General features: G+C 34.0%; 1 protein-coding gene across 2 annotated transcripts in view; it reads left to right on the top strand.

The window, feature by feature from the left end:
* The first annotated feature begins 1,235 nt into the window (after positions 1 to 1,235).
* Positions 1,236 to 25,515, top strand: part of LOC148282076 (uncharacterized) — a 34,284-nt gene continuing 10,004 nt past the window's right edge. Inside the window, exons 1-11 of one of the 2 annotated variants that reach the window (XM_088225658.1) lie at positions 1,236 to 1,880; positions 9,285 to 9,444; positions 11,770 to 11,951; positions 13,835 to 13,935; positions 16,116 to 16,187; positions 17,408 to 17,567; positions 18,625 to 18,716; positions 19,275 to 19,450; positions 20,274 to 20,331; positions 22,685 to 22,840; positions 24,581 to 24,690. In XM_088225658.1, the coding sequence (XP_088081784.1) occupies positions 9,301 to 9,444; positions 11,770 to 11,951; positions 13,835 to 13,935; positions 16,116 to 16,187; positions 17,408 to 17,567; positions 18,625 to 18,716; positions 19,275 to 19,450; positions 20,274 to 20,331; positions 22,685 to 22,840; positions 24,581 to 24,690 (1,251 nt within the window). In that variant the 5' untranslated portion in view covers positions 1,236 to 1,880; positions 9,285 to 9,300. Of the gene's footprint in view, positions 2,085 to 9,284; positions 9,445 to 11,769; positions 11,952 to 13,834; positions 13,936 to 16,115; positions 16,188 to 17,407; positions 17,568 to 18,624; positions 18,717 to 19,274; positions 19,451 to 20,273; positions 20,332 to 22,684; positions 22,841 to 24,580; positions 24,691 to 25,515 lie in introns of both variants that reach the window. The other variant, XM_088225659.1, reaches the window with a different exon arrangement.

Raw genomic sequence — 25,515 nt, 5'->3', positions numbered from 1 at the left:
GGGCAAAGTGGGAGGTTTTTTGGACACAGTGCGATGAATTCAAATATGAGGTTCTTCTGAACTATTCTTGGAGACTATCACTCCCTCTCACTTCTGTTCAATGTACTTCATAGTCCTAACGCTCCTATATCCTTTCGTGAAAAATTTCAACGCTTATCAGTTCATGGTTTACCTCTTCGTTTTAATTCCCAAGACACTCTCTTAATACCCATCCACAATTTCTTTTTCTTCTCTAACTCATATAGTGTCCATGCGGCTCGACAGTGGAATCATCTCCCATCCACCATCAAAGTTGTTACTACATTATCTTTGTTTAAATCACGTCTGAAGAAACATCTCCTTTCTCTTCCTCCTCCTTTCCTCTTTCCTCTTTCCTCTTTATTCCCTTTTCCCATTGAGTAATAGTTTTGATTTAAGGTAATTTATAAACAAATACGTTTATTTCTATTTTTATATATATCTTTAGGTTTTTAATTTTTTTTTCTATTGAATATGTACTGTGACTTAAATTATAAAAATAAAACTTTTATTTTATTGGTTGGTTGGAAGAAATTGCCATTTGGCAATAAGCCCGCCAATGTACAAATAACATTATTTACAAAAAGTTAAATAAATAAAATAAAAATATATATTCTTAATTCCATGGTTGATTCATTCGAACTAGTGACGTCGTTCAAAGTAGTTTGTTCTCATTGAAATATTTTTCTCTTTTTTTTCTGTACATTTTCTCTAATTTTTACCGCGCGTAAGAAAACTTTTTTTTAATCATATTTCCCGTTGGGCTGAAATTGATTGCAGAATTGAAAAATTCAACGTCTGCATTCGCGTGGTGTAATTTGAGAAGCGGGGGGAAAAGTTCAGTCCAAAAACAATTAAATAAAGCGCCGATTATTTATTTTTCGCATTCCTCATCACGCGTCGATGTTTTTGGCACAGCTCACCGCATATAAACACACCTTTTCAACGACGTGGAAAGAGGTATTCTCACGAATTAAGATGAGAATTTTAATTATCGGCGAGAATTTTCCGCTAGTCCATTTTGAGGAGTGCATGTAATAAAGACAAGTATTATGGCCGCAAAGATTTCAGCCGTGACTCGCTCCAATGACGACCGGTGAATATTTGACCTATTTATAGAGTTCCACCTAATAATAATTGGAAAGGTAACGTGAAACATGAACCTTCCTTACAAATGGAATGCCGGGAGAATGTCACAGCGAGAATTGAGCTCCAACACTCAGTAACAAAGTTTCAAACTGGCAACACTGTGCAACAAATTTATTTAACTTTCGGACATTAATTTTAAAAATTGGACTCAGCAGATAACGAGCGTTATGAAAACACGGGCGTGAACCTTTTTTTGCTTGGACATTTGCTGCGCATGCCCCTAGAGAACCTTAAACCAAGTTGCCTCTTTTCACATCTGCGGGCTCCCGCATTCCTTGAAGGCCGTCGATGACAATCTTTCGGCTTTAATGGGTGAAACTAAGGGACGCAGCATTGACGTGAAAGAAGGCGAGAGTGCTGGCTGTTGATAAGTTCACCTGGAGTTGTGCTTATGCTCCACTTCGGAGCGGATGTAAAAAAAGAAAGGAAAAAATTAAAAACAAAACTTATCAAACCATCTTAATGATGTTTAATGATTAAAATTCTTCAAATTTCATTACAATAAAGATTAAACTCTAAAATACATATTTTAAAGCTGTTATTTAGTTTTGGAACATTGGCCATTTTTGTGATGTTTTTTCTCGCTGGCAACGCTTTACTTTTCCCCAATTTATTTTGACAAACCCGACGCGAATGACCTGCGGTTAGCGGTGGAATTTAACTTAAATTTCGTTAAAATTCGCGTTTCAACCGAGTGTATTTATAAAAAAATAGTAAGTCACAATCATGGAATAATAGTGTAAATTTTGCATTGCTCTACTAACCGCCTTACGCGAAAAGTTTTTTTGCAGCGCGACACGCTCGAACTTTTCCGGATTGTTAAATATAGACCGCTTTCCTTTTAAATTTTCCGGCTTCGTCGCGTATTCCTTTTAGCCTATTTTAAATTGTTATGAAAATCCCATAATTTATTTACCGTGAGTGATATTTTTGTCCCTAAAATGTAAATGCATGGCCATATTTTAAATCATTTTGTGCATATTTGTTGAATGTTAAAATAACTCGGAGTGCGTCCATAAATTAATTTAGTTTTTATTTTATTTTCACACGGGAACGCTGATAAGTCATCCTTGGAATGTTCCCAACTTATGAATATGTCATCTTTAAATACATTTGTTACGAGTGGGTTATGTACCGATTCGGAAAATAAACATAATATTATGGAAACAGTCGCACAATACAGGAATACTAACTCGCTAACTGAATCTATGAATGTTTTGTGATTATTTATACTTACCTGTTTATAGAAAATAAAGCTTTGTGTAGAAATCTTGTGTTTAATTTTTGTTGGTTACACATTATCCACAGTAAATTAAGACTGCTGTAATGAATTACTAACTAAGCATGGTTTTCAATGTTGTTTTTGCAACGATAATATAAAATGTGAAATGTCATTTTTATTTCCCCATTAAAAATGTTTGTTTGTTTATTAAATTAATACGGCCTATCGTACAATCGAAAGAATTTCACATAATTATTTATGTGATGTTAAAAAACAAATGTGGCCATATCTGTTGTAAGTGAAACTGAGTATGTCCAAATGCTTGTACGTGCCTGTAGTGCGTAGCATTCTGAAGAGTGGTGCTGTGGTATGGGAGCCGAAGAAACCGCTTACTCGCTACAGGTTGAGAGAACACAGAAGTGTGGGTATTAGAAGCAACCTTAAAATCTCCATTGAAGGAGTAACTGAGATTACTAATTATGCTTCAATGGAGAATGATAAGTTTGCGGTGTCAAGTAGTTTAATTGAAATCTGTTTTTGCAAGATTTAGAGACGGTTTTGAATTACTCTATTATTTATTTAACACTTTATATACATGTACAATTTATAAACACATAAGGGCGGGCATATTGCCTTAAGGCAATTTCTTCCTACCTACCCAAACCATTCAGTTTGAGAAAATTACAAGTACATATACATATTGAATCTTACGATTTTATACTAAATTAAAAACAAATATTAACAAAATAAAAAATATGAAAAATTAACACTATATTATGAAGAGAGGAGAGGCGATAGGAAGGAAATAAGAAGGATAAAGAAACAACTTAAATATTAGATGGTGACATTTCAATCTTTACTTAAATGTAAATAAAGAAGGGGCGTCTCTAACATTAATGGGTAGATTATTCCACAATCGAGCAGCTACTATTGTGAAAGAGGAAGCAAGAAAATTAGAGCGATGAAAGGGTATTAAAAGGGTTCTCTCGTTACTAGAACAAAGAGATAGTCCGTGTTGTGATAGAAGTGGGTAGATTTGTATGTATACTTTATTTTGGCATCAATAACTAATTTTCCATTTTTGGTGGAGATTTCTGGAAGTTTGCTTCCAATACCCTCATATATGTGTTCCCCAGATAAAATTCTAATCCAAAAGTCACAATCAAAAAATACAATATATTATTTTAGTTTTAGGGCACTCCTGGAAATTCTGCTTTTTTGTTATGAACTATTTTATCAGGTTGATTTTTTTTATTTTATATACACGAGTCGTTCACCTCCAAATCTTGATTTTCAACAAAACCCAAAAATCACAAAAAACATGTCAATAAGAGGGATTTAGCACCCAACTTAAACTGTTTTCTCTTAAATTTAAAGTGGATTATGAAAAAAATTACCGAAACAAATTGAAAGTATTATTTTTATCTGTAAAATTACTTTCAATCCTTTTGTTTCTATTTTCGGTTTTTAAGGGTATCGGCATTCTACGACACGTATGTACATATACACTCGAACTTGGTTATTACGAGGAAGACGAGACAGATTGAATTTGCTCGTTATAAGCACAACTCATTATACCAGAGAAAGGTTTTTAAAATCCAATCGCCATTGCATATTTATTTTATTAATTTTTCACGCCCATAAGGCTTTTACATACATGAAAGTTATATGAAATATGAGTATATAAACAATATTAAATTTTAAAAATATAATATAAAGCAACAAAAGATAGAACAGTGTTTAGAAGTAAAGTTGGAAGTTGGAAAAAAAGGAAGATGAGTATATAAACAACATAAATTTTAAAAAATACAATATAAAGTGATAAAATATAGAACTGTGAAATGCAGTTAAAGGTTTAAAGCAGCTAGGTACATAATGTTATAAAATACAATATGAACAGAATATTAAGTTCTCTTTGATATGGAACATATACATTGATATTTAAAATTTACAAGACTCATGTTAAAGACATCGATGTTATATTACTTATTATGATATTGTCACTATTGAAAATTATAATAAATGCTTACAAACATACCAGTTTCTAAATTTTAAATTCAGATAAATAAACTTTCGTATTTGTTCACAATATCAACAATGTGATAGAGAAAACTTTTTACACACTTTAACATATTTCGTGCCACATTCTATTTTACAAATAATTGCCACTTTTTCGCAAATTTAAACACTTCTGTTAGTAGTCATGTTTACAATTCAAGGGTAAGCTTTTAATTTGTCTGACATCACCCACTTGTAATGTTCATTATCCATTGACCATAGGATATCTAAAAAAAAACATTGTAAAACCCCCGAAACAAGGATTTTATTTTGTTTTTATTTTCTTTTATTTAGGAAACATACAGTACAGTTACACAGTTAGACTTAACTCTAATGGACCAGTGAAGTTTCCATATTATAAAGTAATTATATGTAAGGTTATTAATTAAAGTACAAAAAAGAGAAGGAAAAAAAACATAAATAGAAGTTGTTTAAAAATTAAAATGAGAGTAAAAAAATGAAGAAAATTTGTAAAAGTAATTATATGTTAAGAATTAAAATAGTGAATGAAAAACATGCTCAGATGTAAAAATAAAATAATAATAACATTTTTAAAAAGGAAAAACAAATATACACATACATATTTTAAGAGATTCAAAGAAACAATGAGAAGAATCTTTAAAGAATCTTTAAATTCATAAACTACAAAATAAGTTATAAATTGTAATGAGGAGCCGAGCCTGTGCTTACTAAGTTCACAAAGCTTGGATTTTTTTACACGCAATCTCAACCATATGTGTGATACTTAGTCAATGCTGTCGGCAAGACACCAATTAGGTACTTACATAGTATCATCAACGTAAACCGATACCAACGCCCAGCAGCATCGGTAATAAGTTAATCCCCCATTTGGAATTTATTACTTAGGTTCTTATTTAAAAAATGATGTTTTTAAACAATTGAAGAGTTTTTGCTCAACTGTTGACAACATTTTTGTTCAGTATGTTCGAGAAGAAGCTCGTTATAAAAGTGAATAAATGAATGGAGAAAACCACAAACTAAAATATCAACTAATATTTCTTCATTATATCCGAGATCTCACTATTTCTGTGATCGTTATAACCAAGTTCGACCATATATATTTTTATTTTATTTCACTAGTGTCTTGCAATCTGTCCCTGTTCTAAAATGTAGAAAATATGTGAAGGATTATAATAAAACAAATAATTAAAACTTCCATACTTATAAATTAAGGTATTCAATAATAAATAACAATAAAACAATGTGTAGAAATAAGGGAATAGTTATATGAAAAGAAATATGTTATCGGCAGTAAAAATGTTGAGTGACTGGTGCACCATTATAATTACAATTTATTTACAGACATTGTCTATTTATACAATTCATAGGGATAAATATTACAAGAACAGTTAAAAACATTAAAAAATAAGAAAAGAAGCATTGACAAACTTAAAGGACTCCGAGACAAGATCTGGACTATTTAGAGCTCTTTTAAATCCTCGTAAACTTAAACCAAAAAAGTTCAGACTTGTCTCAGACGACGAAAGAATGGTAAAACAAGTATATATGGCAAAAATGAATGTTAATGTGAGACGAGGATGACCGAGGAACACGTGGCATGATCAGATAAACCAAAATTTTAAGTCTGGTCATGTCAAAAGCAGGCAGAACCGAAGGGCATGTGTGACAAGATGTATTAATGTGGAAGAAGCTAGGAATATATGCCAGGATAGACATGTGTGGCAGGCCATTCTCTCTGCCTACCCCTAAAGAGAAATGGCGTGATGGTAGCAGTAGTAGTAGTAGTAGTTGTCTAGAGTCAATAATATGACAAAGACGAGCCATTAGAGAGTTGAAATATTCCAATGACAACATAATGGTGTTGCCAACAAAAAAAATAAAATGTGTTGATATATTGCAATGTTTTCTAAAAGGGTTCTGGTATATTTATATTTTCCTTTATTAAGGACTTCTACCAAAACATCACAATACTGACCAAAAGATGTTACAGATTACAGTAAAATAACACAATATGTATGTATCCAAAAAAAACTTATTTCCTTAAGGATCACACAAAATACAACATAAGCAAAATCTTATAATAAAATTTAGATAATTTTTTATTAAAAAAAGACTTGGGGAACAATAACAATGTTTTAATATCTTTTATAAATTGCACGCCTTGTGGTTTAATAGTTAGTGCGTTTGCCTACCATGCAAAATGCCTCGGGTCAAATCCCCGACATGATAGACATAAAATATTGTTTACCTATTTAACCCTAGCTCACTAACCTTATATTCGAGTAACGATGTAACTAACCTTTCATCTGTCAGACAACAAAACAGAACATCAATATTAATTTGATCACTTTTATTTTTTATAACAAATTACCTTAAGTACAATCTTAATTTTCAGGCCATCAAATAGTTGAAATATTTTTGGAATCAACCTACATGGTACAGCTACTGCACAAAGAAACAGAGTGTTTGCCATAGATGGGTCTTTCGCCATTGCTGAAGTATTTCATCATGCGACGTTTTCGGCGGGGCAATACCTGCAAATTTTTCGCTTACTCGGGAGTTCTGCGTGTTAGTTGACTACTGACTCCTTGGCAATCTCCAATCATATAAATATTTCAATTTTACCTTTTAATCTATAAGGATAAAAAAGTTACAGAACTACCATCATTTTATCTGTCATACGACGATTACGCGATATAAATTTAATAATAACTGTTTGATTTAAGAAATGTAATGTACTTTCTCACCACATGCTAAGGATTTATTCAAATGATTTAGAAAACAAGTGGGTTTTAAGTTTCTTCCGAAACATCACTTCACTCTCACAGTTTTGGACCTCTGCTGGGAGAGCATTCCATGCTGTAGGGCCTGCGACCGCAAATGCGCGTTCGCCGAATCTAGTGCGCTGTTTGCGTAGAGGTATAATAACTTTTCCTTTCGACGTAGATGTAGCTGATCATAGCGTAAGACGTCTGTCAGCTAGTTCATCTGGAATGCAGAGTTCCCTTAGATATTCTGCAGCAAAGTTGTGCAGTGACTTATACATAAGCCAACAGAGTTTGTATTTTAATGGAATGAGGGTGGACATGTGTGTAAATATTATTGCACAAGTGTCAAAAATATAAAGAATTAGAGATAATATAAGATTTTACTATAGAAACTAAGTACAAGACAAAAAAGTTTGTTTTAAAACGCGCATTTTAAATGTTAATTTGTTGCAATCAAACGGATCAATAAGAGAAAAAATAAATATTAATAGTCAACAATAGTAGATGGACTCAGCCTGAAGGTAATGTATAGTTTATAATTTTCTTGAATATTTTATTGGCACCCTATATAAATCATTGAAATTAGAGATAAAATTTAGTGTTTTGAAAAAAAACAATAAGACTGATATTTTTTAGAGCCAGTTTTTGACATTTTTTGGTGAGTTTTTCTTTCAGGTAATCGATGCGTCTCGATACTGGCTTTAAATATAAAAAAAACAAAATCGCAATGTGGAGCAAATATCGTGTTTTGAAAAGTTGACCCACAATTGCAAGCACTTGTGGAGATGGTCAGTAGGTAGGTATTGTCATAGAAAAGGACATTGTCACCCTATAGTGCAGTTGCTACATTTCTATTAGAGTTTAGGAGGTAAATTCAAATTATAATATACACAGCAATCTTTCTAGTAAAACGTGGGTCAACCAAATTGAATGAACTTAATATTCACAAAATCATTAAAAAATTTTCAACTCTGGTTGGTATCGACTTTAAAGTTTATTATTTTTTTAATAAATTTTATCAGGTTCTTCTGCTACTTTTTTTTCTTATTTTCAAAAGTAAATTAAAATATTTATTTATTTAGTAATGGACATTGTCCATTTATACAATTTATAGGGTTTTAATATTACAATAACAATACGACAAAGAGGGTCATTGGAGAATTAAGGCCATTGTTTGTTTTATTCTGATCGATGAACAGTACTTCATTGTTTCTCGACCTACGAGTCAGAATATGGAATTTTACTTATCCCAGTAATGATGGAACATCGATTTTACCATTTAGTATGCCGAACATACATATATTTGGAATCAATATTAGCTCTACGTTTTTGTAGACTAGAAATATTGAACATTGACTCTAATATCAGCATAAGATTAATAACCTCTTTCTAGTCCAAGCATTGACGCTATTTTTCGAAGCAAACGATGCTGGACTGATTCAATGTGATTTATGCCATTCACATAGAATGGAGACCAGACCCCTAATCTAGGAGGCATATTATAGAAGAGGGTGAACGGTTGAGCAATAGAGATTTGATTGTACGGACATTAGTAAAATCAGAGGATATTCTGTTAATGAAGCCAAGTAATTTCAGTGATTTATTTACTGTATTATTTTATAAAATAAATCTGGTTTCTAGTTATCTTACAAGGTATATATATGATAAAAAAAAAATTGCAAATAAATTATTACCAATCCTACTCCTATGCCCTCTTCTCTTTAAAAATACATCCTTTTTTCTTACTTATGCACTCTCACATACACATTCACACATGCACATACACACACATTTATATACGCACATACACACACATTCACATACGCACATACCCACACGTGAAAAAAATGACGCGCATACACAATGATGTAAATTCTCTCCTTACATATTATTAGGTTAACAGTGGGTATTTTAAATTGGCTCTAGTATTGAGAACATATTTCTACTTATTGTTGTGTAAAATCTCTAAAACTCCCTAATTAAATAACCCTTTTGAATAGATTTATACATAATTAAGTTAATCCTTATACACTTGGGAGTGCAAACTCAAAGCGCTAATCAGTTATGTTTGTGTAAACGGTTTACAGCATCGAAGAGTTAGAAATGGAGTCTACTCAGATAATGGAGACATCGGCCATGAGGACGGAGACCTTTACCGAGGTGAAGACCACTTCATCCATGTCGGTGAAAAAGTCACACTCCCTGCACCGAAAGAAGTCCAAGAAAGATGAGAAAAACATCTCCGTTGTAAGTCATTTAGTTTTTTTCATGCTTTATCTTGAAATTGTAGTATTTTACGCAGCTGGTACTTTTTGGTAAATAATTGAATGTTTATTTTAATTATTTCTGTCTGAAGATGCCCATTTATTTACATACATAAGGTTATTGTACATTATTTGAGACAATAAGTCCCAACTCCATGGGACTAAAAGTCCTGTGTTGAGATGGGACGAGCAATTATATGACACAGACACATAAAAAGTAATACCAGTAATATTCATAAAAAGTAATTATAATAAATATTTAGAGGGTGAAATCGCTAATTAGTCAAGTATTTATTAATTAATTACTTATATGTAAATATAAGTTATTACATCATCAAATAATTGTACATTTATTTATTTTATTTATTCATATTTTTTCTCTTACAAACTATAAATAATAAAAAGAATGTGACCTCACTGGAGTTACCCATGCCGACGACACTTAACAATATACTTTTTTAAAACTACAATTGAAAATAAGCAAAGAAGACTTACTTAATAAACAGAGATAATTAACAAAATGTTCATACAGTTTTAAGTTTTAAATACTTCATATATACGTTTATAATTCATTTATGTACATCTGTATTATTTATATTACAAAACGCACAATGAAAGAACAAAAACCTAAAATAAGCTATACGCTTGTGGAGCAGTTGATTCAATATGGGTTTGGGCAAATGAGACAATCCAATTTACTTCTACCTAGCTCCACTATCCATTTTTTATAGCCTCTTTGAACATTTTCTCGTTACTAATTGTTTTAGTAGATAGTGGAATTAGGTTATAGATTTTAATGGAATAATACTCAAAATCACTTTGTATGACTTTTCTGTCTTTCGGTTTTCAAATATACTCATCTCTTTGTCAGGACAGTAATTACACCAACATGCAATACCCATTATATGAAAGAAAAAGTTACCCAATTCAAATTCTAGACTACAACCTTAATATTTGTCAAAATTGGACTAATATAAATATGACACTTAACGGGGACTTACAGCTCAAGTTTGTGAGTGAAAATTCTTAATGAAAGTTAACTTTAATTTGTTATATGAATAAAATTTACAGTAAGTAAGTACACATACCCCCCAAGTAGGGTTTATCCAAATATTCCCATTTTGGGCCATTTGGCTAGTTTTGAATAACTGGGGCAAAAATGGGTATCAAATTTAGTTTAGTTAATGGAAAGATATTTAAAAATGTTTGAGTATGTCCAAATGCTTGCAGACTGGCTAGATTTCCTCCCTAGTGAGTTATTTATATTTAGATTTATTTCAGCAGAGAGGGAAAACATTTTTGAGAAGGGAATATGGGAGTCTAGGCATTTACAGGGCTTATGACCTGTCGTTGGCTGGTTTAAGTGGCCACTTTACACACTGTGTAACATTCACCATTCTGCCCATGTTTGAACATCCACATTTCCTCAACTCTTCCGTCTGCTGACTTTTGTGAAGTAAAAGAGCTGAAACCTTTATCACGTGGGTGAGATTCATCCAGCGGAGATAAAGGTGGCGTTGTCCATTATTGGACGTCTGCGATCATATTGACCAACATTGTTTTATTTATGGCTGCCCGGAAAAACTCCACTGAAGACTTGGCTTACCACTGCCGCAAGTTCTTCAGCCAGGAAGTTCTTCTCTTCTCGGGACCCCTTCTGCTTGCAACTTTGCCTTGCACAATGATTTATTTCTCTGGTGTCCTTTGATGTATTGAAATACTGCAACTTTTGGATTTTAAACGTTTTTATAAGTCCTATATCTTTACACATACTACTCGTCACTTCTTCATTTCGGACTCTATCTGTCCATCGAATTTTAAGGATCCTTCTATACAACCACATTTCAAAGGTTCCAAATTTTTTACGCTCTTTTGCCTTGGGTCGATGCCTCCATTCCGCACAGGAGGACAGATGCCAAGTAGCATCCCACCATGTGTATTCGGAGGTTATGATATATAGATAGAATGGCACACCACTCTATCTTTACATACACACCTCACTTTTTCTACATTCGTACACAGAGCCGAACCTACCACAGGTTCAGTGGGCACAAAGAACCAGCCACTTGCTTACAAGGGAAGGAAGAATAATATGCCCATATTAATTTACAAACCTGTATATTCCCATCCCTTTCCATTAAGTGATGAGTCGCTAACGTCCCTTAGACCCAGCGCTATTCATACAAGCCACTTATTCCGACATTGGAGATGTCCATCTTTAAGTATTACTTGAACAGAATTTGTCTTTTTTGTTCTTCGTTTTCTGTATCCATCTGCTTTCTAAACAAACATGTTTAATAAAATACAGAAATCAAGTACGGAGAAGGTCCAGAAGAAGATGATAAAGAACGAGGGTACGATGAGCAACGACAGCAACCCGAACTGCCAGTCGTGTGGTAAGCCAGTGTACCACATGGAACGCGTCAAGGCTGAGAAGTTGTCCTGGCATCGAGACTGCTTCCGCTGTACGGAGTGCAACAAACCGCTCAGGTTCGTACAATAAATGATTGATACATTCATTACACCTTTATTTAATCCTCACTCCGTTGGTCCACCAAATAATGCAGCTTACCTCGATTATTTTATAAAGGTAATTAAGATTATTTTATCAGGCCTAGTCTTTAACAAAAGATGTTTAGTTATTGGACACATTAGCAAAATGTGTGCTTTATAAGTAGTTTTTAAATAGAATCATGCAATATTATAATTTAGTTCTAGTTTTTCAGCATGATTATTTTTTTGGTGGCATTTAATAAATGTTTGATTTGTGAATCAGACTTTTCTGAATCTTTATTAGTTTTTTTAGATATGCCTGACCAATGAACTGGGCAGTGTGTAAACATATTTATTTATATAATTATTGACGGACTTATGCAGTCCATTCTAACAATGGTAAATACAATTTCTTATAATAAATACAGGTACTAATCAAATAAAATACAACTAAATAAAATTAAAGCTAGGACAAAAAAATAATTACTACCTTAAGACAAGATCCGGTCTATCTTAGTGATTTTTTAATATATAAAGGCTTACACCAAAAAAGTCCAGATCTTGTCTCGAGTTTACAATACGACACGATCAGGACATTGGTCCATGCAAGCCATAGTTTGTGCTGTGTTGATCAAGGAACAGCACATTATTATTTCACAACCAGCGGATTGGAACGTTGAATGCCACTTGTTCCAGTAACGATGGTATATCGACTTGAGATTTTTAACATTGACTCCATTTTTACATAAGTGTAGTTACTTGCTCATTCAATCATTCTTGCTCTGAAAAATGGGGGTCAGTGTATAAGCTGCTGACGTCACTACGATCTGGGTAGATTTATTGTGACGGGTCCCCGTAAATTAGTTCTCGCCCTCCAAGCTCAGGTATTTAGAGAATCTAGCTACTGAATAGGGGGGGAGTGTTCTCATATTGCTAAATCTCCCCCTCTAAGCCCAGATCCTTAACGTATTGGGCTAATAGATAAAGGGAAGCGTTCTATCATCCTCAGGTTTAACCAGTGGCCCTGTGAGGTTGCGGCTTATGGTATGATATAGAGCATCATATTCACATAGAATGCGTATTATATTTAGGTATTTTATAATCTGCACTGCAGAACCTTTATCTAGAAGTTTCAGAAAGGTTCATTTTAGTTAGGTGTTAACCCTCACTTGGTTTCGGCTAAGTTTTAATAGGTTGAATGCAAACCTTTGTGAGTACTCCTATAGTAGTTCCTTTGCACTGGTCTCTGGGCTTATTGGAGCTGTCTCAGCTCCCAGCCTTACCAATTCGTCAGCTGCCTTGTTATTGTCGATATTTAAGTGTCCAGAGCCGCGATTACAAACCCTTCATCGGCACATATCGAGACGGTATAAAGTAAAATCGAATGATAATCGAACCCTAAAAAAGATTCTCTATACCACTCCGGAAGGCAGACCAAAATTAAGATGGCTGGATAATGTGGAAAGTGACATTAGAGCAATTGGCCTGTCAAACTTGAGAAGAGTCGCTGGGTGCAGGGAGCAATGGAGACAGATTCTGAAGGTGGTCAGAACCCACAACGGGCTGCCATAGTGTAGTTTTATATATTCATAGGAAAATTTAAGGTATCTACGCCAGTAACCTGTAATTGAACTAGTTTAAAAAAAAGAATGTATGCATATTTTATTTTTTATTCAGAAAACTTAATTTACTTTGTAGATAAAATTAAAGATAAATGACAACTTCCCATACATGGGCCCTGGTACCCAAATCAGTATTATGATATTGCATTCACCGACCCAATAAAAAGGCTTGTAGACATTGCGAGGTTGATTTACAACTAATATCCACCGAGCTCAAAGCTTTTGATATATTGAAATATTTTCTAACGTTATTTTTAGCGTGGAGACTTTCCAGAGTCACATGAGCAACTTGTACTGCAAAGCTCACTTCAAGCTCCTCTTCGCTCCCAAAGCTGTGGAGGAAGACGAACAGGAAAAAAGTTAGTATCTATTACACTTTACAACACAACATAATATGCATAAAGACTCTGCTTAATTCAGTGTTTTGCGGTAGTGTTGGTATTCCCCGAAATCATCAGATATAAAGGCATCTGCTAAATAACTGCTAGTGTATTATTATTATTAATAATAATAAACACCTGTACAGTCGATCTTGAGAATTTACAAAATTAAATTTTTTTTTGGGGAATTTGCCACTCTTTTATAGAGAAGTTTGGAACACAACATGCATATTTAGAGGGATGGCCACTGACATTATTTCAGCTTATTTGCACAAACCAGTGGTGTCTCATTAGATAGCCGTGTATTATCATTACCTATGTAAGCATTTACATGAGTGCATCTTAAAATTTTACAAGTACAGGTAAACGTCATTTTGCGCCGGTTCGATTTACGCCAATTTACAACTACCTCGGCTGGCGCCAGCGTGGGATTCCCCGGTTCGGCCGACACCGGATGACAGAAGGCGCTGCGATTCTAATAGCAGACACACTTTTACACATTGTTTTATTCTATTACCGTGTACGCGAGCTGCCTATTGTGTATGTGAAATTGTTTCTGAGTTAGTTTTTGTTTTGTTTTTAAGAAAAATAAAGAGGTTTGACTATATTTTTTATTTTATTATTATTAAAATTAAAAGAATATTCAAATATTTGTATTATGCTATGATTCTGCAAGAAAGGAAGCAACAATCAAAGCAAATGAAATTGGAGGCTTTTTAAAAAAAAGTGTGAGAATTTATTTTAGTACCGACGAACTGGTGAGTTAGTATTTATTATAAAAAATAAATATTCATCTCAAGAGATATGGGATATGTATTTATTTATTTATTTAAATCTTAAAGTAGGGCACACATATCATACATATTGTTATGTGTGTTCTAATAATAACATTGCAAATATATTTAATTTATAAATTGTTTATCACATATGTTTTGACCATTATTTTAAATTTTGATATGTTTTTTTCTTCATAAATATTTTTTTCCATTTCGTAATACTTTTTAATTGCTTTAAATAAAATTGAATTTTGTTACTTTGCCTTTTTCCTAAATGGAAGTCTAATTTTGTTCTTTTCTCTAGTATTGTGATCGTGTTCATGCTGGTTCCGATCAATTTTTTTCCAAAATTCTGTTTTTTTATTAGAGTTTATAATTTTATGAACAAATATCATTGTATTGTAAAATATTCTTTGTTTATATGTTAATAATTTCATTTCATTTACCATCGACTTTACCCTCGTATATCTGTTTTTTTTCAAAATGATTCTAAAGGCTTTATTTTGTAATACAGTTAGTTTATCTATGTTTTCTTTGTTTGATAAAAATAAAATGCTACTACAGTAGTTAACGTGTGGTTCAATAATTGCTTTGTAAATAGTTTTGCAGGAGTCCTTATCAATAAATCTTCTGATCCTTCCCAAAATTGATATTTCTTTTGCAATCTTATTTATTACCATCTTAGCGTTTTGGTGAAATGTAAGTTTTGAATCCAACATTACACCTAAATATTTAATTTCAGTGACTTCATTAAGTTTTTCATTTTCTATTACAATTGATGGTGTAATTTCTATTATTTTGTTTCCTATATTCATATATTTAGTTTTGTTAACATTTAATTTTAATTAATTAATTTTTAGCCACAGTGATACACTATTAAGATCATGATTTAGTCTGTCCATAATTGTTTTATAATTTTCTCCCGATATATATATTAAGGCATCGTCTGCAAAGAGCCTTATTTTTGAATATTTTAATATTTCGACAATATCATTTATGTATATAATAAACAAAACCGGTCCGAGAACCGATCCTTGTGGTACTCCCAATGAAATTTTGAGGGGCTCGGAAATTTCATCATTCACCTTCGTTATTTGGTATCTATCGCCAAGGTACTCTTCAAACCATTTTATAGTTTTTCCTTTTATTCCTATTTTTTTCAATTTTTTAATAATTATTAAATAAACATGTTGGATTGTTCTTAGAATTTTGACACAGAACCTAACCTTAAATATTCCATTATATTTGTGATCATTTTACGCATTTTTTTTTGCGCCAGTGTCTCTCGGAATAGAACCCCGGCGTATAAGGACGTTTACCTGTATCAAGTTCTAAATTTATCTGAGTACTGTTAGTGCATTTTTAAATTTATTGTTTTCTTAGGGAGACCAAAGAAGCATCAGATGATAATTTGTGAAAGCAGTCCCAAGGAACTTCCTCCAGATGTAGCAAGAGGTAAAATCATTCATTATTATTTTAACCGCCTATTCGTGTACCCGGGAAGCCAAGATTAGGAAGAGTAGAAAAATATGTTAAATATTTTTGATTATTTTTTTCATTCATTGTCAAGAAACTTTGCGGTACAATTTAATGCTTTAATTTTTACCGCTCGCCAGAAATTATTTTGTTCTCAAATTTATTGGTAATATTAAGGATGGGTCACTTAATTGGTTTGATCATACAGAACGAATGTATGACAAAGAATGATAAATCAGATATGTATGGCGAGAATGAATGGTAACATAGGACAAGAATGATCAAGAAAAACGTTGAATGATCATGTAACAGACGCGGCGGATCACTGGCTTCCGTAGCAATCGCGCCAGTCACAAGAACTGTATACTGAACGACTGAGAACTGAGTGGCCGGGCGTAGGCGTCGGCCGACGAACGATAAGCTCCGGGGGAGGTATCGCTGCCTAGAGATCCCTTGCGGGGTCGCTAGTGAGCAGCACTGGCGGCCGCAATCCTGAAGCAGGCAACCGGGTTGTAAGGCCGGTACCTCTCCGTCGGCGGGAACGGCGGGGTGTGTTCCGGGGAAGTAGCCAAGGGTCCAAATTATCCGGGGTTCAAAATCCAATCCAAAGAGTATCCGAGTTCCAAGTCCAGGGATAGCGGCGGTCGAATATTCCAGGTGGCGATGAGGTCCGGTTTGAAGCGTGGCAGGGAGACGAGGTGGAGAGTAAAAGCCCTTAGTAGTGTGACGATTTAACTGATTTATTATTTGCCCAGCGGGGCTATATATACAATATATTTTACCGTGCGGCGGCGATGCTAGGCCAATAGCGGGCGGTACTAGGTTGACCAATCACGCGGCGAAAGAGATAGCGAGCACATACGCCCGCTCTATCGGTCTCTCTCCGCCAAGTCGGCAACAGATCAGCTAAACCAAAATCTCAATAATAATATTAATGTTAGTTACGAAATTTAATGCCTTAGAAGATGATTAACCTGAGTCGCCTCTTCTTTACATCTGTCGTCCTGGAAAGCAACTGATGACGAGTTTTCGGTTTCATGAGAAGGCGAGAGTGCTGGCTAGCGATAGGGTCTTCTGGAGGTGTCTGGCGATGTCATTTTTTCTTCAACTTCTCATAATAGTTCTCGGAGGCTTGACGCTCCGCACTCAACATGACAAATAAAAAAATCAAATGTTCTGAGATTGTATTACTATTTCAGCTTCTGAAAAGCCTGACTTGGGTCTGGAAGAGCTGGCCTCTCTGGATGTTAAGTCGCGCTTCCAGATGTTTGAGCAGGGGCGCCCCGAGCCCGAACTGAAGCCCCTTGAGCATCCCCTGTCCAGAGACAAAAGCTCCACACTTCTGTCTAAGCTTGCCAAGTAAGGATAACATATAGACACACTGAGGCGAACACTCCATATAGACATTTGAATTGCCTACAACTAATGTTGAAACATTATCATTAAAATATTATTATTATTTATTATTAATAATTTTCAGCGAGGAGCTTAAAGCTGATAGGCTTAAATCTATTTTTAAAAAAATTAGTTGTTGGCGCACTTAAACTTTTCCGATACAAATCTAGTCCATTTTTGAACCCATTGAGACTACACATTGAGCTCAGCTCTTGTGGCAGCTTATTCCAACCACCAACAACCCTATTGCTCAGGAAATGCTTCCGTGGACTTAGATTGAATCTCGTTTTCTCCAGCGTGAGACTGTGGCCTCGAAGACGACCATCTTGCTTAAGCTCGAGCATGGGATCCAAATTTGGGCAGCTATAGTGACTGTTGAGTCTTGTATGTCTCTATCAGATCACTCCTTTCTCGCCGTTCCTGCAGCGTTGTGAGACCATTAGTAATTTAAATTCCTTGATGAAATAAACATTAATAATCAAATATTTTTTTACACAACACATTGTTTACCTCGAAGATGGCCCGTACAAAGATAATTTAAATGTCAGAATGAGTCTAACCTATAACGGGATCACTTAAAAAAGACGATACATATTTATTTATTTATTATATATATACGGCCTAAGCCAATTACAACAGTTACATGAAGAAACATAAATGCAAGAAACTGAACAAAAAGAACATAAAACTATTTAGCAAAGACAAACAAGGGTAAAACAATAATTGTATACAATATATAAAAAAAACGAAAGACCTAAAACTTTGAGCTAAACCATGCCAAACCAACTTCATCCCACACTGTTTAGTCGCGAAGAGATCTACGAAAAGCCGGAAGATCTATCCCAAAAAATTCCAAGTCGTGTGATAAATTGACTAATCTACACATTCTGGACATTGGGGCATAAAAACCAAAGTTGCCCTTAGAAGATTTTAGTTGTGAATATAATAATTTTATAAAAGAATAAAATTAAGAAGTGTCTTCCTTTTGGGCATTTTCCCATACATATTATTATGATTTCAGGTTCAAAGCCAAGGGAATGGATATTGGAGTGACGGATGAATATCTGAATGGAATTCCTATTGAACCCAGCTCAAGCGAGGGTGAAGATGATGGTATGACACATGTTTATTTATTATTATCATTAACAATATACAAATCATAGCATGGCTTAATATAGCCTGGCTTGCTTGGGCGAGCCTTAACCCAAGCTGCCTGTTCTTCACACCTGTGGACTCCCGCTGTTCTGGGAGACCATTAATGACGATCTTCCAGTTTTATTCAGCAGAACTAAAGCACGCGGGATTGACCCGGGAGAAGGCGAGAGTGCTTATTATTATTATTTATTTTTTTAACCTTGCTTCTAATATACAAGGTTTATATTTTGAAAAAGTGGATTTTTCTGCAATTAAATTTCTTTAAATTTAAATAAACTGTTGGGATCAGGAGGGATATACTTATGTGAGCCAATCAGGAACTTCTCAGCATTTGCTCATGTGGAGAGGAAACCACTTAAAACTCTTCAGGAGAAACCGGTCTGTTGGCAGTAGTCTTCGTTTTTAAAACTCTCGACCCCGTTGACAACTTGGTCTGATGATTTTAAGTGATTTTGGACATCTAAGTGTGGAATGTTACTCACTACATATTTTTCAAACGTACTGTTTATTTTTTAGAGGATGGCGATGCAACTCTTCGCAAAGCCCAGAAAGCGACAGCCCAAAGGGAGCAGCCGGTTTCCTTCTGCAACATGTCGGAGATTCTCGGCAAGTTCGAGTCTGGAGATCTGCAGAAGGACAGAAACAGTGAAAGGAAGCAGGAGATACAGTCTATTAGGAGCCGACTTTTCATGGTAAGCTGTTCTTACACATTTGTTCTCACGTAATATTAACCGAAAAATTAAGTTAATTTAATTAAGCTGGTTTAAGTGGCTTAATTGTTTTCAGGCGTTGCCTAGTAAGTGAAATGGTTCATGGAAGGGTTGAGAAAATCTGGATGTTTAAACATGGGCAGAACGGTGAATTACACACAGCTTGTAAAGTGGTCACTTAAACCAGCCAACGACAGGTCATAAGCTCTGTAAATACATAGACTCCTATATTCCCTTCTGTAAAATGTTTTCCTTCTTTGTTGCAACAAATTTGCATCTAAATAACTCCTCAGGGAGGAAATCCAGCCTGTCTACAAACATTTGAGCATACATAAAGAGTACCGAATATATGATTGTCTCAAACACTCTTTAAGTCTCACTCTTGGTGCTATAGATTCACGAGAGAGAGAGACAATTTAATGTTAAACGCAGACCAGCTTGTGCTACTGCCACAAAAAACCAGTTGCTCTCGGAGCTCCACTAAGGGTGGTCCATTTGCTTGTGCAACGAGCATTAGCAAATGATTTTTTCATGTCTTTAGCAATTATATGTATTTCAAATATTGACTTCAAATATAGTTAATTGGAGATTGCCTATGAATGTTCCATTCTTCAGATTTTGAATACCTAATTTTCGTATGTGTATTGGAATGGGCCTAATGTGTATTGGAATGGGCTAATTTTGTTAGCACACTCCTTACAGAATTAATGGCACATTCATTCTAAATAAATAGTTTTAAATAAGGCTCAAACCATATAATAATGTTGCCTCTCTAGTGAATTAAACTTTATTCGTATCTTTCTAGGGAAAACAAGCTAAGATCAAAGAAATGTACCAGCAGTCGGTGGCACAAAGCGAACAGAGTAAGTCAAACAATGTTTTTTTAAATGGTGGTGATTCCTTCTGGCCATATAGTGTGCATGTGCATGCTTAGATATATTCTAAATCAGTATTCACGAACTGAATCACAACACTAGAAATCAGTGGCAAGCGATGCTTTATTTATATGTAAGCTACAAAAAAATATCATAAATTTATACCTACATATCGTTGACGGCAATCCATCACTGTGTAACTCAAATTTGACCACTTTAGAGGAAAGAGTTTAAAACATTTTTTTTTGTGTCTTCGGTAAAATTATGTTTTTTTTTCAATATTTTGTTAAATCTTACTTTTTAAATATTTTTTATTATTTACATATAATATTACTTTTTTAAAATTTATTTTTATTTTTATAGTATCATTATACTGCTGTTTTTGCTGACAGCATTGACAAAGTATGATAAAAATGGTCCAATGTTACCCGAAATGATTGTACTTACTGTTAACTAATTTTTATTATTTGTTAACTAACTAACTAACTAACCATCACGCCATTTCCCCAGAGGGGTAGGCAGAGAGGATAGAACGCCACACCACTCTGTCCTGGCACACTTCCTTTGCTTCCTTCACACTCATACATCTTCTCATGCACGCACGTCGATTATTCCGACTTTTCACATGACCACTTTCAAGAATTTGTTGTACTTGATCATGCCATGTCTTTCTCGGCCTTCCTCGACTTCTACAACCAGACACATTCGCATCATAAATCTTTTTAGCCGTTCTTTCATCATTCATTCGCTCCACATGACCGAACCATCGCAAAAGACCTTTCTTAATTTTGTCGATAATGCTTAACTCAGCCTTGCATTCTGCTCTAATTTCGACATTAGGGCACCTATCATACATTGTTTTTCCGCACATTCGCCTGAGGGATCGCATTTCAACAGCATTCAGTCTACTTTCGTCCCTTTTTTTCCAACTCCATGCTTCGCTTCCATACATTAGGGTTGGTACCAGAACTCCATTATGAACTGCTAATTTAGCCTCTTGCGATAGACACTTATTTGCTACGACAGACTTTAAGGCACCATTAACTCTGTTACCGGCACTAACCCTCCTTTCAATATCCTTGTCCATATTTCCATCTCTAGTAAACATACTACCCAGATATACAAATTCTTCGACCTGTTTCAAACTATCTCCATTTACTACAATCTTACATTCAGTCATAGTTACATTTCTTTCAAAGACCATGACGTTCGACTTTTGCACATTCATTAGCAAATCACTCTCCTTGCACACTTCGTAAACCTTTGTAACCAAGGATTGCAGTTCCTCTTCGCTGTCAGCTAGGAGGACTATTTGTTTGTAACATTAATTTGTTAATACCATTTTTTTATACGTATACATGCATATTTTTTTGTTTAAATTCTTTACAATTCACTTTTGATTCTAACATTTTTTCTTATATCCATATTTTTTTATTTTTTACTATCCAAAGTTTCCCTTTTTATTTTGCATTTCAGTATTTATTTATTTTATAAACATAAACGGCAAATCTGCCTTTTACAAACATTTGTAATATTAACATATTTGGCTTAATATATATATTTTTTTTAAACATGAATTACCTTATTATACCCAAGATTAAAAAAAAAAATTAAACCATAAATTATACAAGATTTATATTAAAAAAATTAACCTAATAATTATAAAGCATATTCAGTAGAAAGTTTAAATAATAAAACATTCTACAGTAAAACAACAAGAAAATCATAAGTACTGTTTCACACAGCTAGGTACAGTGAACAAAAAACTGTAAATATATATAATATGAAATGCATGAATAAATAAATATAATTACCATTCACCATCTTTGAAAATGTTCAAAAGGTTTGTTCTATAGGAACAATACCCTACACTAAATATATCAGATACGTGGAAATAACTATTGCCGAGTTCATGATGTCTGTTTAATACGGCATTACAAGTATACACTGTCCGTGAATCGTTGCTACAAAACGGTGGCACCTGTCTAGTCATTCTTCCAGGCACCCTGAAGTTGATGAGAGATAATAGTTCAGGGCAATCCCATATTGAATTTACAATTTTGAATATGATTTAGTATGATTTTTATTGTTTCTACATGTATACAAAAAGTGTTATTTATTTTTTAAATGATTAATTACTATGTTTGTACTTACCTGTTTAATATTTGTAAATGCCCCGTGGGCGTATTGTAAAATAAAATAAATAAAAATAAAAAATAATAATAATAATAAGCAATGCTTATAACGAGCCAATTTAGTCGGTCCCGTGTTACTCGTAATAACCAAGTTCAACGTATATGTTATTCTTACATATTTGTCACAGTCTGAATTGTCTTTATAGGTGTTACTTCTGCAGAGAAGATTGCCAAAGAGGTGCAGACGGATAGCGAGAAGGCCAGCTCTATCAAGGAGAAGTTTGAGAACGGGAAGATCTTCAGAGAAGACGATGGAACTCAGAAATCCAGGGACATACACGATGAGTCTTTGTTTAATGCAGGTACGCAGCGCTCAACAATATACCCCAAATCATCGCGATCCCCTGACAGACGATATGACGGGATCCAATCTTAAGGAATGTGCAACCGCTACAGGAAAAAGAAACCGTGATCTGATTGATTTATTTATTAGTCCTGGGCTTGGAGAGCGAAAAACAATTAGTGGGAAAAAAAATGTATTTGAATGTTTACAAACATCAATTATTTTCAGTGGATACGGAATTTACTAATTTCCTTACAATTTCTTAATTTCTACATATTAACTTATTTTTAATGGGTTTTAGTAATGCTTAAATTATTTTAACTGGCATTTGATACATTTTTGAAAAACGGATTCTTACACAAAATGCATCCCTGTTTTTTTGTTTTTTCCTTTATTAGGGCCAAAAACAAGTTACATTAATTTATAATAAACAAAAGAACAACATAAACACAAAGGAATAACAATATAGATACAAACTATAGACAACAAAAATATAAGTACAAGAATAACATCAAAATATTAATTGTAAAAATAAACATAAACAAACAAAAATTTCAACATAAATTGAAATAAGCACTAACAGAAAAACCCACCAAAACCTGATACCACTGTTAGTAAGTAGCGCATGGTTTGACATTTGCAAAAATAATTATATATTTGAAATTTCAATTATTTTCTGTTTTTTAATTATTTACTCATCAATGAAAAGTCTTTTTCCGTTTATCTAGACAGTTTTTGCACGCTTTCACGACAGTCATTTTTCTTTTCTTTTGGTTTAAAATTAAATGTCAAGGTCACGCCAAAACCCGACTGGCGGTTAAAAAATGACTAAATTCACGTTGAGCATGACTTCAGTGTCATAATTTTAGAATGCTCAGGGTGAAACGCGCTCTGACTTTTCTTCATTACCACGCATTCCCGTATTTTCTCCATGGATTGCACGATTTTGATTTAAGCGCGACGAGGCCTCTTAGCCAATCACACGAGATAAAAGAAAAAACTAACCCTTATTACGAATTTATAAATAGCTCAAAATAAGCAAATGTAAATAACATGTGTCCTTATTTACGAAAAAACGTTTGCTGAAACAGCTTATAGCATGCAAGCCATCGTTTAGGAATATTAAAAAAAAATAGTTTTGGGAGTCAATCATAAACATGTACCTAGGTACATACTAATCAATGAAAAGTCTCTTTCCTTTTATCCAAACAGTGTTTGCACACTTTTACGACATAATCAGGCATTTTACTTTTCATTTATTTTGATTTAGAATTAAATGTCAAGTTCATGTCAAAACACGGCTGGTGATTAAAGAATGACTAAATTCGCATTTGGCATGGTTTGAGTGTCATAATTTTAGAGGGCTCTGGGTAAATCTGGCTTTTCTTCATATATTCACTGTTTTCATATGTATTCACGTTATTTTCACACGTATTCCAGTATTTTCTCCGTGGATTGTGGCACTAGAGTAGTGATTTTTGCACAATTTTGATTTGAGCATGACGAAGACTTTTAGCCAATCATATGAGGAGATAAAACTAAAAATTAACCCTTCTTACGAATATATATAAATAGCTCAGTCCAAAATAAATTAATAATGTGTGTCCTTATTTACGAAAAAATGTTTGTTCAACCAGCTTATAGCAGGAAAGCCAACGTTCGGGCAGGACAACGTCTGTCGAGTCCGCTAGTTTTAGATAAAAAAATAATTTGAATATAATAAAAGTATTATTAATGGTTTGATTCAATTCGTTGGCAGGAATAAGCAAACAGTCTCGATCTATATTTGAGGAGATCGACGCCAACATTATGAATGCTGGAACGCAATCTGCACCACCCAAAAACATTGAACCGAAACGCAAAGAAAAGGTGAGATTAATTTATTTTATATTATTATTATTGACTGATGGGCAGGCACCTGTCAGCTGGTATGCCCAATTGACAAGCTACAAATCGCCGTATGGATTGGCATTAAAGATTTACATATGTAAATTGTCTGGACTTATCCTAAACAACCTCAGAAACTAATTAAATTTAAAGGAGCTATTGTAATAGCATTTTGGTCGGGTTGTGGTCCCGTGGCTAGTGTCTCGGACTCACGGACCAAAGGTCCGTGGTTCGAATCCCACTCTACCCTAACTTGATTCCATTTTCTAATAGTGAGTTATTTACAACTAGTTGAAAATGGCCCTCAAAATTAAATATTTGGGTAAATCATAAAAACGCAAATATTTCTTTTTTACAAAAAAAAAAAAAAATGATCTAAGCAGACATGCTAAATTTGTCATCTTCAATCTAGGAGCGATAACGCCGCTTGCTTCTTGTATGCTTGCCTTTGCTGTAGGAACACATCGACAGTGGTATTTAAAGTGATTTCGCTAATCGTTCTGAGGATCCTTAGCAAAGAATCATACGTTAGTTCTAAAATTTCCTACTATCCAAACTATTCTAAATGTCGAAACATAATGTGCAGGATAGTGGTTTTTTCGACTTTGCAAACAGTACGTTCCAGAATATTGTTATAGTTGTGTGAAAGCGATAAAACCCTGCGAAGAATCTGCCTTTCAAGAGTTATCCTAGGGGCTTAGGATAGTTTGGATGGATTATTTCTAGTGTCTAGCGTTTAGGATAAACAGAAATGATTGAATAACTCAAAAAATATTGCATGTTTGGCATTTAGACTTATACAAAAAG

This window comes from Micrasema longulum, unplaced genomic scaffold, assembly GCF_059751315.1.
Source record: "Micrasema longulum isolate JH-2025_06_02 unplaced genomic scaffold, ASM5975131v1 h1tg000378l, whole genome shotgun sequence".
In the NCBI taxonomy this organism is placed as follows: Eukaryota; Metazoa; Arthropoda; class Insecta; order Trichoptera; family Brachycentridae; genus Micrasema; species Micrasema longulum.
The sequence above is the reverse complement of the archived record's forward strand: the minus strand, read 5'-3'. Positions and strand labels throughout refer to the sequence as shown.